The sequence below is a fragment of the Columba livia genome, chromosome 25 (genome assembly GCF_036013475.1).
Source record: "Columba livia isolate bColLiv1 breed racing homer chromosome 25, bColLiv1.pat.W.v2, whole genome shotgun sequence".
Lineage (NCBI taxonomy): Eukaryota > Metazoa > Chordata > Aves > Columbiformes > Columbidae > Columba > Columba livia.
In genome coordinates, this window is record NC_088626.1 from 3,744,621 (window position 1) to 3,761,028 (window position 16,408).

A 16,408-nucleotide genomic window follows, 5' to 3' on the forward strand; every position below is an offset into this window, starting at 1 on the left:
CAGGAGCAGAGGAAACGGCCTCAAGTTGCGCCAGGGGAGGTTGAGGTTGGATGAGGTTCTCAGGACATGGGGCAGTGCCAGGGCTGGGTTATGGATGGACTTGATTTTAAAGGTCTTTTCCAGCCAAAATGATTCTATTATTCTGTCTCAACGTCCCAACTCCGAAGTATTTATTATCTCTAATTTGCACTTTATTACCTTTAATCTCAGTATACAAAGCCAAATCATTTCAGGGAAAGAATAAGACTGCACGAGGAACTGGAGAGACAAGTAACAGTCAGTTCATGGACTGGGAATGAGTCAGACAGACTGAGGAGCCTTTTGCTCCCAGGCACTGGTGGTTCACAGTGATATGGAGGATCTCCAGACCCAGCAAAGAGCTGATGGATCGAACATGGCAGAGCTGCAACCGTTCAGCTGTGTTTATGTAGGACCACCTTGACTTAAAAGTCTCCCTGAGGTGCAGAGGCTGGTGGGATTTCTCAGCAACGGTGCTGGGAGGAGATGAAGCTGCCACTGATGAGAATCCGGAGTGAGCGGCTGTCAGCCGGGAAGCCAAGCGCTGCTCTGCACTGGCTTAGTTGCCTTGTTTCACCAGGACATCAGACAAGTCCTCTGTGTTCTTCAGCTGCAGATTCTGGGAATAGAAAAGTAAAGGTAAGTTGAACCAAACTGAACTCTTCACTGAGTCTGAAGGCCTGGCACAAAAAACAATTAAACAAACCAAAAACCCCAACCAACCAAACAACAAAACCCAACAAAACCACATGATGAAGGTTCAGAACAACCCCAGCCCTGTGTGTCGCTTCGGAGTCTGAAACACTCGCAGCACTTAGAACGACACCAAGCAACGAAGCACTCACCCCTCTTCTGCCAGACTCACAGACAAGGAAGGACAGACAGTGGTTAGGCTGGAAATGCTGCGAGCACTTAACCCCAGGCTGCTGTTCCCAGCGCACCAGCCTGATTTATGTTCCCTGGAAGAAAACAGCCCTGTACCCAGCGCCTCTCACCGTGCGTTTCCCCCGTGCACTGTGCTCACCTTCTCGTTCGCCAAATGAAGGAGGCAGAGGAAGGCCAAGGGGACAGAGAGGTTTTTGGCCATCACCAACGGCAGCCTGCGCAAGAGACGGGAGGGGGTTACCACAGCCCAACAGACGGAGCGTGTCCCCACGGACCACGTCGCCAAAGATCAGCTCTCCCTCAGGGACCTGGTTTTCTCTACATCTCCCTTCCCACTAGCAAAGAATTCGCCAAGCTGAACACAAGCTGTAGCTCCCCCACACAAACCCAGAGAGCAAGAGAAGAGATTTATTCTTTTTTCCCTGCCAGGTTGTTACAAACACAGCAGAGGTCGGCGTTTGCCCCCCAGCTCAGCTGAAATGTCCCCATCTTCAGCCCAGCCTCTCTTTTGGGGCTCTCTACCTGTGAAGCAGATCCTTTGCGAGGCCGCTGAGTGTCTTCTCACCCACTACCGCCGATGTCTCCTCTTCCTCTGCATCTCCTTTCTGTTTAGCAAAAACACAGACACTGCTGAGGCTGACTTTTGCTCTGCAGTACTCAGAGAAAAACGAAGACTTCCAGAGAGGAATTGCTGCTAAACCTGCCCAAGACCATCTCTGCAGGAGTTAAACGTGGTTTCCTGCAGGGGTTTCTCTTAATCTCAGGCCTATTGAGGTATTTGGCTCCCCTGCACTTACCTCTGTCACTGTTTCTGTCTTCTGTCCATCTGTCAAGAGGTTCCACGTCTCTGTTTTCAACCTCTTCACGTCCATTTTCTTGGCTGTCTTTGCATAGGGAATCACTATCTTATTGACCTGAGGAAAAGGAGCCCAGGCTTAGCTGAGAGTAACCAAGCAGAAGCAGAACTATCTTTGATCAGAACCACAGGAACAATCAAATATGGTTCTCTTGGGGAATAATGGTGAACTCTACCTGACTGCTAAACCTTTGATTTTTAATTCCTTCGTCTTACACCAGGGTTCATCTGGGAATAAAGCGTCCAGCAGCAAACCCAGGAGATCCCGCACCAGGGAAACTGCTGTCTCAGGACTCAGAACCACCTGAGGTGTTGAAGTTTTGCTCCAGACCTGCCCAGCGAGCAGCTCGGTGACAACACGCGTCCTCACCTTCTGTGGCTCAGCAACGAGGTTCAGCTCTCCGTACGCCGTGATATCGATATCGCCGACAACCCCGTTGAACTGAGTCTCTCGACCCTCCGGGTGGGCGGTGAGGTTGAACACCCCGGCCTGGCCCACGAATTCGATGAGGTCATGATCATCATCGCTGTCTGCGGCCTGATGGAGAAGAGATCCAGCAGTGAAGCCACTCGGAGACATTTTTGAGAAGCCAGAGATGTCCCACACTGAGATAACAAGAGCACAGCGGGGTGGTGACACCTGCCCAGCTTCCCAATGGAACAAGTTCTTTCTTAGCCTCTTAGGCTGGACTAAGGCTAAACCCAAGGGAGATCTAGAGCGCAGGATATCAGAAGACTGTTCCACACAGAAAGATAAGAGACAAGGGCTCTCCTGCTGAGACTTGTCACAAACACACGGAAGGCAGCTCTGGCCTGGTGGAAAGTTGAAGCTTTATAAGAAATCTGCTTCAACAAGAACCTGAAACAACTGGGAGTAAATCTCACTGTGCAGAGATGACTGCAATGGCATTTAGTCCTGTTTTAGGACACAGGGATATGGAAAAGGCTGGAATGGAGTTTCTGCAGCAAACTGGCTGGCAAACACCAAAGGCAGAGAGTTTAGTTGGTATCGTTAGTGAGGGGACAGAGCAGAGGCTCCTACAGCTTTGTCGTAATCTGCAGCGCCAGTTCTTTCTCCCTAGTAATTAATTCTGGACACGGATTCTTCCTAAATTATTCCAATCAAATGCAGGCAACAGAAAGAAAACTTGTTCCTGTTACCTGCAACGCAGGGCAGAAATTGGAGGTGTCGTTGGGGTTGTTGTAATCGTACTCGCCGATCTCTTCTTCATAATCCATCAAGCTGTTCGGCTTAGACGTCCTGCAGACCTACGGAGACAAAACCGGGGTGAGGAAAGGAAAAAACCACTAAATCCTTCCCCTTGTTCCTTCATCCATCCCCAGCCTGCTCTTCCTCCTCCTTCTTACCTTAACAGAAGGTTTGAGGAACAGCTGGACCATGTTGTTGGGGTCATAGTTAAAGTCTGGGGGAAGTGTGGTGCTCCTCACATTCTGGCCTTCCAAAATGGATTTGGCAAGAGTTACCACTGCCTGGGGAAAGTAAGAAATGCCGTTACCCACGAGCTATCCACTACTCGAAGGATTAATGTGCAAATAAGTGGTCTGAACACAGATTTTTGTCTGAAAGGGGACAAGTTCTGAGGTGTCTCCAAAGAGGAAACCCACACTGGTCCAGTCAGTGCAGCCAGTGGTTTCTGAGCAGCGTCCCGGGACCTGCAGCATCTCTTGGGCTGCCAGGGCACAAGCCAGGAAGAATCCAGCCTGATTCTCCACCCCAAGGTTGGTAAAACTGTTTACTTTTAACGCAACCTGGAGTCAGAAGGCTCTGCACCAAAAAACTGGGCTTACAGACCTGGTTTCATGGAGTATAAGATAAGCCATTTGCCAACAACAGTTCCAAGTCAGACTGATACAGCAAAAGAGAGAGCAGGAAGCAGCAGAAACTCCACATGTACCTTGGTCCTACGAAAATGTGCATCAAAGTCAATATCCTCATCGAAGTTTATTTCAAATGCTGTCTTTGCACTCCTTTTCTTGGTCTCTTTTTCAGAGTCAGCATCTGCTGCAGGAGGGAAGGAAACTGTCAGGGCTTGGTGACAGGTAAGGACAACGAGCTCGCTCCCAACTTGAGCATCTGCTCCACACAGAGAAGTCACTTGTGAGGACTTTGCCTTTTGTTACGGGAAAGCAATCGGTGGTGTTCTCAGTTTCCTGTTTAAAGGGATCTGTAGCTTTGTATAGAAGCAGAAAGTGTAATTTAATCTGCAGTTTTTACACAGAAAGTGGGAAACGATAGGAAGAGCTGTGTTAGTGTCACCTATTGCTGCACTGAGAGACACCCTCAGCTCTGAGCATCATAAACAAACCCAAAAAATAGAGGATCGACAAGCGACCAAGAGCCTTCGTGGTGTCGGAACTCAGTCCTGCTTTTCCTTGGGCTAGAAAAGAACCACTTGGGCTTGTCTCGCTCTCTGTTCCTATTTTGCGACTCAGTTGCCACCCATCCCCAAAGGTAAGCAGGACCTGGCAGTAGCATACAAGCTGCCGTCTCTAAATACATACATTTGTGTCGAGGTTTGAAACGCCAGTGCTCTGGGCCAGCCCACATGGAGAGAGTTCGGGGGCTGAAGTACGAATATTCCCCTGGTTTCATGGAGAGATGATGGCACATGGTCTCGATGTCTCCATCTCCCAGAGAAATCACATCGGTTCTGGAAAGAGCACACGTTGCTCAGTGAAATCATCCCAGGACTCCTGCTCTTTAATCAACGAATGGTACGGGGGGTGTTGTTTGTCTGGAGTCTGCCCAAAACAGAGGTGGATTTGCCAAAAGCAAATCCTTTGGCTGGAAACTGGGCAGTGGAGCGAGCAGACAAGCTCATTTTGGGGAAATGTGACGACATGAAAAGCTTCTCTTGGAGGGCAGAGATGTTACTGTTACACATTCCTGAAACTTGAGCAGAAATTCAGCTATAGCCAGATGGGAAACATACACACAGCAAATTAAAGATTGCCCAGCAAGCTGCCAGTTGTCGCTTGCTATCGAAGCCCAGCTACAGATTTTCAGTGACTACTTACATCTTGCTGTTGCAGACTGTTCCAAAGGAGGTGAGTTTTCCTGTCAATTCCACAGCCTTGTCTGCTCCTGTGCTCCTGGGCGAGTTGCAACTGAAGTCGTCATCTGGCAGTGGGGCAGCACAGTCTTCCACATCACTGTCTACCTCTGCATTAATATCGAACGCTAGGTCGCTCTTCTTAAATTTATCCAACAGGGCTGACACGGACTGCAGGAGAAGAAAGCGCTCAGGAAAAGAAATTGCAGGGTATCAATGGCCCCACAGCCTGGTGTATCTTGGAGATCGCTTTGGAGGTGAGTGCAGAATCTGGCTCAAATATCTCACCTGGCACAGAGCTACTCAACGTACCTCATCGTGGGATTCGATATCCCACTTTGTAAACTGGAAACCAGCCAGCGAAGAGCAGATGGGGAGTTTTTCAACACACTGCGCTAGCAAGGCTAGAGTAAGGGAGAGCAAGGGAGAGACATTAGATACAGGGTTAAGCAACCAGCACTTAAAACAAGTGCCAGGGATTAAATCATTCTTAAAGCCACACAGGTAGGCAGCCCTTCTTGCACATAGGGCAGTGCAGGGCTCACTGCAAAAGCAGTCGGGCTCATTTCTCAGCAGAAGGGAAGAGTTCAGTTGCTGCCCTAACTCAAGGGTGGGCATAACGCTGGGAATCGTTTCAGAGCAGCAGGGTTTGGTAGGAGGCACAGGCTCAAAATGCTCTCAGAAGGTCAGTCCTTGACCTGGAGCACTCTGATCTCAACTGCTGCACAGCTCAGATCACGTATTTGCTGTGTGATGGACCTCCCAGAGGTTAAGCTACACAGAGTGATCTAAAACCTACAAAGGTCTTGTTTTCCCAGCAACAAGTCTCAGCTAGATCAGGATCAGAGCAGTGGTAGCCAAGCAGTGAACAAAAGCACAGGTAAAGCTGGCTGAGACGAAAATGAGCACTCCTGGGAGATGAAAAGGTTCAAAAGGCCTGGACGGGTCCCTTTGCTTAGTGATTATCGGCACTTACGCTTTAAATCTGTCACATTCACAGGATCAGAGTTTGGCAGTGTGGGCGTTTCTGAAGAAGGGAGAGGGACGATGTGCAAGTCAAAGAGGAGCTTGCTGTGGCAGCCTTGGGTGCGCAGCCCCGTGAGGAAAATGCCGGCTGTGCTGCATTCATCAAACGATGCGGCTGTTTTCTGGAACATGGGATCAACCTACAGATAAGGAAGCAAGAGGAGAATCAAGGAATGGAGTAGATGGAGGAGGTGAAGCAGGTCTCTGCGGGAAATTTTCGAGTACAGATCCGAAGGGAAAACAACCCATGCATCTCTTTCAGTGAGGAGAGGCCTCTTGCAGCTTCCTCACACAGAATATACGTGACTAGGAACGATCTTGCTACAATAGCAGAATTCACAGACGTGCGTGTGAATGTTAGAGCCCAAGAGAGGAACGCGCAATAAAGAAAACAATAGAAATGAGAAAGAGGAGGCGATGTTTCCTTTCCTCCACCAGAACGCAGCTGGTACAGCAGCCCCCCCTCCACCCACCTCACATCTGCGATTGGCTTCTGACACATTGATGTTATTCAAGTTCTGCTCGATGGTTTTGAATGAGTGTTTTTTCTTTGTCTGCACTCTCTTGACAGCCTCAGGAGCCAGACTGTGCTCTAAAAGGAAAAGAAGAACAAGTTACACTTAGAAAACTTGCTAAAATACTGTACAGAGGGGTAGCTCAATTTTTTTAGTACCAAAATGACAAAAAAAAACCCAGTGGGCATGAAGTTACCCAGGTATCTATTAGCATAAACCACCAATGTTTCATTGGCTGGATGCTGCATTTTTTTTAATCCATTCTATTCTATCTTAGCAGCACATTTGTGTTTCAAAGCAAAGGACAGCAAACAATGAGGCACTTCATGCTTAATATTTCAGTTTAGGCCACCTTTGGTTTGCATTCAAATTTGACAGGTGAAATAATCAAATACAGGACTGAGCAACAGATTCAGGTTCTTAGATCTCAAGGACTCGGGCAAAGTAATTTGCAATTTCCAAGCTGTGTGGGAATAAGGGAGAAGAACTGAAAATACACTTGAGCGACTGCAGCTAGGGTGTAGAAAAACACATGTATCACACTAATTGTTGCTTAGTCTTGTGTGCTTCACAAGTAGAACCTCTGTGTTTAGATGACAGGCCTGTGAAAGTCTTAAAGGCACCTTATCAAGCTTCCTTGAAATTCTTTTAGGCGAAGATCAAAGCAGTGCGTTAAACTGTGCCTGCGTGAATCCCTAATATACAGGTAAAATGAGGTTTGTGGTTCTTCTAAACAAGGACTGAACTAAACAGCGCCTGTGTCTCTGCTTGTGTGACCTCTGCCCAGGAAGCTTAGGTGCTTTTCTTTCAGAGATCCCCTGTTTAGCGAGGCAATTAAAATAAATTTGCTCTTGGTGCTGCATCTGGTTTGCGGTTGTTCCTGCGACCTGCCTGTGGTGGCTCACACACCAGCTCTTGAAAAATGAAGTTAGTGGTACCTTCCTAGATGTACAAAATGTTTTGAAATTCACCAGTGCTATGTAAGAACACTAACATTTCTCTTACATGCAGGTAGAAGAACAGCTTAACAGAAAATAAAGAATTAGCACACCTTCCTCTGGGCTGTCCGTGTTTTCTGTAGGGGCCGAGTCCTTGCCCAAGCCTCCAAGCACTTTGTAGGTGTCTGTGTGGACAACGTCCACGCGCATGGCATAAATCTTCGCACTGGCATCGAGTGTGCCAGCTGCCACCTGCCAGGAGCGACAAAAGGTGCAATTTTTAGTTATAAAGGTAAAAAGTGTCATCCAGAAGACACAAATGCAGAAGACAAGCTGCAGACTGTACTTCTGAATGCTCTGTGTTACCAGCAAAATTGTGAACAACTAGAGAAGCAGAAAAGTGCAGATTTGCATCTGCCAAGAGCCTCTTTCCTTCATGCTGCCTTTTGGGTTCCTCCTCTTGGTATTATACTATTTTCCTAAATTACAAAGTCAAAACAGGTCAAGCGGAAGAGTTGCCAAGGATCTTTTTGATTGCAGACCCCCCAGAAGGTGAAAGACCCCTCACTGAAAACCTGTGCACTGATTCCCATCCCTTCCTCAGTTTCATCAACCACTGTGAGGCCATGTTCACGTGTTTTTTCATCTGAGAATCCAGTTTTCCCTCCCCGCATCAGTGAACTATTAAAGTGAGTCTTTGCCCTGGCAAGTTCTTATTCTGATCCCTCCAAGATCAAATTAAGCACAGGAGTTTGCCACATTCACTTCCTTTCTTTTCCAGCCTTGTTTTGTTACTAGTTACAACACCCAGTATTTACCTCAGAAGCCTCACAATTCTTATTTTTAAACAAGCTCTTTGGAAAGACCATAACTGAAAGTATTCAGCCTTTAATTTCTGTGGTACAGAGGGATTCAACACTAAGCTTCTGCAAAAAGTGGCTGTGATGCCTCTACCAGATATTTTTAGTTACCTTCAGCATTATTTGAGGTTTGTTGTTGACAAAACCTTAGGATAAATGCCAGTTGGAAACAAAGTACCAACGTGACCAGACTCACCTTGAAATTGGTCAGTTCAGAGTTCCTTTGCTTGAGGATTTGATTAATATAGTCTATCAGGTGTAAGCCAAAGGCGTTCTTCATGGTGATTTTCTGAAATAAAACACAGGTCAGAACCGATCCTCTGGCAAATGACACCTGTCAAAACTGTGTGAACCCTCATCCCACAGGGATATTTACAGGACCTAGGGGATACACCTCTGTTATGAGGACAGGCTCAGAGAGTTAGGGTGTTCAGCCTGGAGAAGAGAAGCTCTGGGGAGACCTTATTGCACCTTTCTGGACTTAAAAGAGGCTGATAAGAAAGATGGGGACAGACTTTTGAGTGGGGGCTGTTGCGATAGGACAAGGGGTGATGGTTTTAAAGAGGGAGAGATTCAGGCTGGATATAAAAAATTGTTGCCCCTGAGGGTGGTGAGAGCCTGGCCCAGGTTCCCAGAGAGGTGGTGGATGAACCATCCCTGGAGACATCCCAGGCCAGGCTGGACGGGGCTCTGAGCAACCTGAGCTGTTGAAGATGTCCCTGCTCATGGCAGGGGGGGCACTGGGGGAGATGGGAATGTCCCTTCAACCTAAACCATTCTGTGACTCTATGATACAGCTCCTGACACATACTATTTTGTTACCACTGGGAAGGGAGCAACAGAAATCCAGATCTGGCCATGGCTTGGATCAGGGGGCTTAGAAGAAGAATAACCATATATCCATGGCTCAAGGAGTTTAAAATCCCTCACAGCCTTACAGCCACGGCTGGGATAAGTAGTGTGTGCGGGGCCAGGATCAGGAGCCCTCCCCACGTTTGTCCCCACTCACGTTCTCGGTGGAGAGCTTGAGGCAGGTGCTGTAGTGGTCCGAGATCTGGGCATTGGTCCACTGGGGGAGGGCTGGCTGCCATGCCTCCACCTGTCTGGAGGGGACACGCTGCTTTGGGGACCCTCCTCCACTGTGTGCCCCATCACAACCCTTTGCGATCCCTCATAACCCCTTAGAATCCCTCACAATCCCCCACATCCCCTCATAGCTCCTCACAACCCCTCACAGTCACTCAGGATCCCTCATAACCCCTCAGAGTCCTTCACATCCTCTCATAGTCCCTCAGGATCCCTCATAATCCCTCACAGTCCCTCACACCGGGCACGCCCGTACCTGGTGAGTGGTGACGAGACAGCCTGAGGCGAGTCGATGCTGCCGAGCCGTAGATCGGCGGCCTTAGAGCGCCGGCGCTGCAGCCTCTCCCGTTCATCATCGTTCCCGGGGCACTCTGCCAGCACGGGGGTGCCGAGTGCCCGCGGGGCGGGGTACGCGGCCGGGACCCGCTGGGGTGTCCTGACGCTCATCCCGACAGCGGCGAGCGGGCCTATCCCTCACCTCCCCCAGGGCGCGCCACAGCCCCGCCCACTCCTCACTTATCCACCAATCACCGCGCGGCTCGGCCGCCCGACGACCAATGGGACGCGCGGAAATCCACCTCCCCCTTCCCGCCCCGTCGCATTTGAATCGCCGCGCGCCCTAGCAGCGCGCATGCGCCGAGGCGTAACGGCCGCGGCAGTGGGCGGGGTGAGTCCCCTCAGTCCGCCCGGGGCGGGCGGCTGTTCTGCCCGCGGTTCCTGTCAGGGACCGGCCGCTTTCTCGCCTCGGTGCCCCGGGGTTGCGTCCTGAGGGGCGGCACCCACCGCCGGGGGTGCCCGGGCTACTATTGCAGCGGTTAACCGCGGGCAAAGCCCGCCTCGGAGGAGGAAGAGCCGCCAGAGCTGTCCCGCTGAGGTACTGCCCGCCCCCCTCAGCCGCCCTCCGCCGTCTGTGGGTCCTTGTGATCCCCCCCACCGGAGGCCGTGTCTGTGTGGAAGTACCCTCAGGGCCGTGTGCCTGGCCCTTCACTTGTCTCTGCAGGGCCCCAGGGTGCTCCATGTACCTCCTGGTTCTCCCCCAACCCCTTTATACACTGTTTGTTCTTCCCCAGAGCTCTCTGTGTTCGTTTGTATGCACCCTGTGGCCCTTCAGGTGTTTTTCGGTGTGTTATCTGAGTCCTCGGTGTGTTCAGAAGCCACTCTGTGGGTTTTTGGTACACCAGAGAGGTGGTGGAGGATTCTTGGTGTTTAGTCTCAGGATCAGGTGTTATCCCCAGTCCCTCCAGCCCTGTATCCCTCCATCCCACCCAGTACAGCCGCATTTCTCCAAAGGGCTGTGGGGCATTGGAACAGGCTGCCCAGGGCAGTGCTGGAGTCACCATCCCTGGAGGGTTGGACAGGTGGACATGAGGTTCTCAGGGACATGGGGCAATGCCAGGGGTGTGGGAATGCTTGGACTCAGTGGTCTTAAAGGTCTTTTCCATCTGGAATGATTCAGTGATACTCCCAGGAAGGTGCTCTGTAGGAGCAGGTTGCAGCTCTTTGCTTTCCCTGTGGTGCTGGAGGCAGAGATGGGTCAGTGGGGAAGCCAATAATGCGTCCTAAAAGCAATTTTCTCTGCCCTTGTTCTGCCCCAGGGCAGCCTGTTTTTGTGTGCAGCACCCCATGAAGACAAGAAGGTTCCCCCATATTTTCATCTGATCTTTTCACCTGTTTCCCTGATCCTTAGCAGATGTGGCCAGTTATCAGTATGGCTTTGATTTCTAGCAGGGAAGGTTTGCGGGGGAAAGCTGTTTCTCCTCAAATTTCTATTTTCCCACCAGTGCTGTGTCCTGGTGCGTCTGATTCGAGGAGTCCTGATTATGGTGCCTGGGCTACAGGCAGAGGAGACAACTCTTTGCTTTAGTAGGGACAGTAGTTTGCGCTGAGCTATGTGCTTCTAGCAAGGCTGAGTGATGGGGAAAATGAAGCTGAAGGGAAGAGCAGCTTTTTTTGTAGTGCTACTACCTGGTCGAGAAGCTTTTCCAGCTACTACTTCTTAGCCGTCATTGCCCTGAGGGGGGTGAAGCAGCAATTGCCCAAATAATTCTTGTGGTATTTGGGTACTGGGGGCTGCAGTGTTGCTGCAGTTTGATATCTTGAGTTCTTCCCGACTGCAAATTGCTTTTCCAGCCTCAACCACTGGATGGGGCAGGAGGAAAATATAATATGTGGTTTGATCTGAACTGCATTCCTCAATTGGAAAGACGCCGTGTTCTCTGCTGAGCCAGCCCTGGCAGAGTCCTGCCTGCTCCCCACGCAGAGCAGCCAAGGGATTGCTGTGCCATCATCTGCATTCTGACTCCAGCCACCCCAAAAATGGCAAAAAAAAGAAACTGGAGACTGGTGTCTGCTCCTAAGTGCAGCTCAAGCACCCCGGAGGCCCAGGGTGCTTCTAAAAGCCACAAGACTTGTGTGGGGTTTGTCATATTGCTCCTTTTTTCCCCAAATAACTTGGGGTCTGGTCTCTTCCCTCATCTGCTCTGGTTGTGGTAGACTAAAGCTGTAAAACCCAGCTTATGCTTGGTGATGTGTATTCTTGTGAGCAAAAGCCTCATACTAAGCTTTTAATGGCTGTTGTAAATCATTATCTCCAGCTATACATCCAAAATGAAAGGCTGAAGGAGCTATGAAGGTTTTTAATGTCCAAATAAATTACTCCTGCCGTGGCAATAGGAATGTGTGGAGTATTTGATTATTCCCAGCCATTAGTGATGCTGGTGAGGACAGAAATATTTGTGCTCTGCATTTAACTGGAAATTAAGGGAATGTATCACTTTGTGACAGGAACTTTTAGGAATGGCTGCTCCCTGTTGATCAGCTCCAGGACTAATTAATCACTGGCAGGACTTTGGGAAACTTGATTTACAACTCAGACCTGCTGGTGGGTGTTCACTGGAGGATTCTCCTGCTCTTGGAGGGAATGCTGGAGGCTCATTAAGGTTTGCTTTGGGAGCTGAGAAAAATAATTTAAGAGGGAAATTGGGCTCTCCGCCCACCAGGCAGCAACTGCTGCTGGTACTTTTCCACTATGCTGGGGCTGTGGGGAATTTTGGGGTGCCAAACACAACGGCGGGGTGTCTCCTAGTGCTAGAGGGGGGTGGGACGTTTAGGGAAAAAAAGAGTAGGAAGGGGGAAGCGGTTTGACTGCTGCAGCTGTTGTGATGGACTTGAAACCTTGTTGGTTGTGTCTGTGGAACTGTTGAGCTGCTTGGCAGGTCCTGGGGTGGGATGTGCTGACATCTCTGGACCCACAACACGGGTAGTGTAGCAACAAGGATCTTCCCTGGCTGCGAGGCTTAAAAATAGAGCCGGGGAGCGTGGAACTTTTAGCCTTCTGGGGTTGCCAGGACCTCTGCCCCCCTTGCGAGCATCAGATCTCGGCTTAACTCAGTGGGTTCTCACCCGTGGTGATGGGGCTGCTGAAGTTTGATTTCTGTGTGGGGTTGGGGTGCTTCTGTGTGCATGCAGGTGTCCAGGGACCCTGCTATAGTGGCTGGGGCTGTGGATGCCACACAAACAGGGTCTCCTCTTGTTGAACCCCTCTATGAACTAAAGATTATCTGGTAATTTCCGTGTGCTGGGGCAGATGCCACAGGAGCATTTATTAACCCACTGGTGCTATTCTTATGCAAACAACTGTAGCTTATCTCAGTAACAAAAGGCAATTTAATACCAGTTCAGCTGCTGACAGTGACCAGGAAGGCGCTTGCTTTTGGTTTGTAGCGCAGATTATTTTTGCAGACGCTCACCCCAGGGTCAGCCTCGCAGTCTGACGTGCCCTTTTGAGCGCGCTGTCTGCTTTCAGCCTTGTTATTGCTGCAGAGCTACTTCTGGTCGTGCTCGTACCTCGGGGCATGAAGAAGGGGTTGAAACCTCGGCAGAGGTAAATGGTTTGATTTCTCAAAGGTCTTACTAGGAAGGCGTGTTTGCTGTGCAGCCTTCCTGTGCCCTGGCTCAGCACTACGTCTGGAAGGGCTGTAACAAAGGCTGCACTAAAATAATTTTGATCTTTTTATCCCTTTAGAGAGTGCATCTCTGAGTGCTGGTGCTGGTGAAGGCCAGTGTGCGAAGGACTATCCCTCGGGGCTTCAGAGCTCAGGATGTCCCCCTTTGTAGGCACTGCGGTAAGCAGTGACGGTCGGACCTTTTGTGCTCTCATTTTTTGTGTTTTTATCACCAAGTGAAGCACTGGTGCTATAAAATCTGGGATTTCACAACCCCGGTAATGGCTGCAAACTCAAATATAAAAATAACTCCTCAAACACAGTGATGTGTCAGCCATCAGTAGCACAGTCACACTGCGGCTGGCACTTCCAGCTTGAAAAGTCCTCAAGGTCCCGATGGAGCAATCGGGATAAGATTGTGGGCTTGAAAGCAGATGAGGGGTGTGATGAGCTGTAAATCCTCTCGAGCTGCTGGGCCCGGCAGCAGCAGGATGAGACTGTGCCTCTCCCCAGCTTTGGGCTGTGGCCACACGACTGGCTCATGTTGTTCTTGGCAACTTTCCCTTACAAGCGAAAGGAAGAAAAATGGGCAGGCTGGTCTGGACGCAACCACCAGCCCCTGAGAATTACACCGGCAATCATTTCTGACTGCAGGAACCTGCTGCAGAGATGCTGGATGGTCTGGCTGTGTCAGTGGCTTGTTGATGCAGCTGAATTTATTGTGTAATTTAGGCCTTTTAGCAGTTTGAAATGATTATTTTAAACTAGGTTGGTGCTTGTGAATGAGAGGCTGGTGGCAGAGCTAACAGTGGGGACACAGGACCTGGATCTCTGACGGCAAACTCGGTGATTCCCCCGATCCCAGGGGAAATCAGTGGGACCCTGAGTCCTTGTGCCAACCAGATGGTTGTTTTTGGAGGTGCTAAAGCCTTTGAGGGAGCCCTGTGCTGCAGGGAAAGGGTGACAGTTTGCAGAGCAGGAGCACTTTCATCCCCACACTTCCCTGCTTGCACAGAGCACGGCCAAGTCCTCGCAGGGAGGATTTTGTTGCCAGATCCTGAGCGAGCATCTCAGAGCAGAGCTGCTCTGGAGGACATTGGCTCCATCTCTCCAGTGACTCACAAGTCCCTGGAGATGTGCCCGGTGTGCTTCTTTCCCTGGTTTTATGTCTTTATTTTGTGCTGCTGATCAAATCCCAGTGTGGGTTGTGCCTGCTGCTTCTATCCAGGTGTTGAACGCTGTGGGGGTTTTGGGGAGAGGTTTGTAACGCTGAAAAAAAGACAAAAATCTCAACACAAACCCATCTAACGGTGCAGTTCAGCCGTGGATATCAATCACGTCTCTCAGAGACTTAGGACAGGCTTTGGGGGTGGTTTGAAGTCGCACACAATTTTTATCTTCCGCTGTGAGATGCTACAAGTGTCACCCAAAGAGGCCTGTTCCTCTTTGGCTTGTGGCTTCTAGAATTCCTCAATTTAAATGCAAATTCGCAGCCGTTTGATTATGCCATGCATCAGAGAAGCTTTTGGACAGCGAACAGCTTGTAATAATCAACTCCGCGTTCCTCAGTACAGATATTATCTGCTCTTGCAATATCTCGGCAGAAAGTGGAGTGTTTCGGAAAAACCCTCCTTTTCCCTCTTTCTCCTTTCCACCTCTGTTGCAAATTGCTCTCATTACCTCCCCGAAACCTTATTAATCAACCTGGACGGCGCAATCTGCTTGGCAATAACAAGAAGAATGTTTTTGGAGGTGCTTTGCATGGTAATACTCTTCTCAGACCGAAATGTTGCTCTTCAGAATGACTGTGGCTGCAGGAAGGGCTTGTATTTCTTCTTGACACCTTCGTCTTCTGTAACCAGGGTATTTTTTGGGTTTTTTAAGCCATCATCGCTCTCACCTGCTCCCTTTCCTCAGGTGTTTGTGTCTCGCTGATGCGAAATAAAGTCCTTTTGGTACCGAGAAAATGAAAACTGCACTTAATCCTCATTTCACGCTTGCAATCGGATTGCGCTGATTTTTGAATTGCTGCTGCGGTTTCTCAGATCTTTCATTAGCTCCTGCCTGATTTGTTTAGTTCAGTAATAAAAAATAATTGCTTGTCTAAACAACCAGGCCATGGTCAAGTGTCTCTAATTCTCCACCTCGTTCACAGCTGGGAAACCAAAATCTGCAGCAATCTGCCCAGAAATTGAGGTGGGAAGCTTGTAAAGTCCAATAAGAACCTGAAGAATCCACTGTACTCCCTATGTTTTAAACTCAAGTTGTTTCTCTTTAAGCTCTGACTTTGTCTGAAGGATCTACCAGACCATTTGGTGCTATGGAAACCCCAGTTTACACACTGGTGCATAGCTGCAAGCAATTAACTACCTTTAATTTTCATTTTCTGGGGATATTTTTGACTTGTGTATTAAGCAAACATTTATGCAAAACACCGTGGAATCCATAAATGTTAATGAAGTTGAACTTGTGTCTTTGCTGTAGCAGATAATCAGATTGATGGATACACTGAAGTCTGCAAAACTTGCTGCAATGGCTGAGAGCCCCTAGAAAAAGACACAAGTATTTTTTTATAACCAAAAAGCACATTCTGATGACTTTTATGTAGTGTGTGTGTGCGAGTGCTTTTAGGAACAGTTAAAAACCCTTCTGGGAAAGGTGATACAGTGATGCTGATAAATAAAATGAGCTCTGGTTTGGATTTGGTGTGCTGAATCCTGCTGTAAGGTGGGATCTGCTCTTGGGAAGCGGGGCTGGGAGCAGATGCATGGAACACAGCACAGTGCGTGACGCTGTTTATTCCTCCCTCCCTTTTGCATGATAAAATAACCCATGAAAATAAATTACAAGGGCTTAATAGACACATGGGACAGGGCCTTTGGCAGTGATGCCAATCAGCTGTGCCTCAGCAGTGCTCCTCTAATTAAAAACTGCAAATTATAACCGTCTGGAGCTGATTGCAAGGGCTGGCTGGGTTGGGGGCTTTGCTCTGGGTGGTGACACATGGCTGGTTGCTCCTTATATTCCTATTTTCTCTCCTAACAGGGTGGTGATGCCTTGGAAAACAAGCGGCCGGTAAGTCTTGCGATTTGAGCCTTTCCCATGCTGTGGAATCAGTGACATGCGGATGGCTAAATTTTGAGGATTGTCCTTTTCTTTGCTGTCGTGGTGAAACTGCAGAGCACACCCCTCACACCAAAGGTCCC

General features: G+C 49.3%; 2 protein-coding genes and 1 long non-coding RNA gene across 15 annotated transcripts in view; 2 read left to right on the forward strand and 1 right to left on the reverse strand.

The window, feature by feature from the left end:
• Window positions 1–169: 169 nt before the first annotated feature.
• NCAPH (non-SMC condensin I complex subunit H) lies at window positions 170–9,792 on the reverse strand. Of its 2 annotated transcripts, none has more exons than XM_005505249.4 (17): window positions 9,515–9,792; window positions 9,182–9,275; window positions 8,369–8,461; window positions 7,426–7,564; window positions 6,333–6,451; window positions 5,810–5,999; window positions 5,146–5,237; window positions 4,799–5,004; window positions 4,283–4,431; window positions 3,676–3,782; window positions 3,128–3,250; window positions 2,921–3,028; window positions 2,130–2,297; window positions 1,701–1,817; window positions 1,426–1,508; window positions 1,043–1,118; window positions 170–637 (listed from the first exon to the last, which is right to left on the reverse strand). In XM_005505249.4, exons 1-17 carry the CDS (start codon window positions 9,703–9,705, stop codon window positions 578–580), a joined length of 2,115 nt encoding a protein of 704 aa, XP_005505306.2. In that variant the 5' UTR covers window positions 9,706–9,792; the 3' UTR covers window positions 170–577. The 2 variants fall into 2 exon arrangements, with proteins under 2 accessions (XP_005505306.2, XP_021147048.2); XM_021291373.2 differs by having other exon boundaries at window positions 3,676–3,779; window positions 9,515–9,772.
• Window positions 520–5,972, forward strand: LOC135576360 (uncharacterized). Of its 2 annotated transcripts, none has more exons than XR_010468066.1 (5): window positions 520–657; window positions 1,981–3,499; window positions 3,771–3,820; window positions 4,993–5,090; window positions 5,834–5,972. It is a non-coding gene; the product is annotated as an uncharacterized LOC135576360 (long non-coding RNA). The 2 variants fall into 2 exon arrangements; XR_010468067.1 differs by lacking the exon at window positions 520–657 and having other exon boundaries at window positions 2,911–3,047; window positions 3,348–3,499.
• Window positions 9,793–9,904: 112 nt separating the features above from the next.
• Window positions 9,905–16,408, forward strand: part of LOC102087877 (tetraspanin-15) — an 84,345-nt gene continuing 77,841 nt past the window's right edge. For all 11 annotated transcript variants that reach the window (XM_065040660.1, XM_065040663.1, XM_065040665.1 and 8 more), the window contains exons 1-2: window positions 9,905–10,132; window positions 16,248–16,277. The gene's annotated coding sequence lies outside the window, so the exon portion shown is untranslated. The remainder of the gene's footprint in view (window positions 10,133–16,247; window positions 16,278–16,408) is intronic.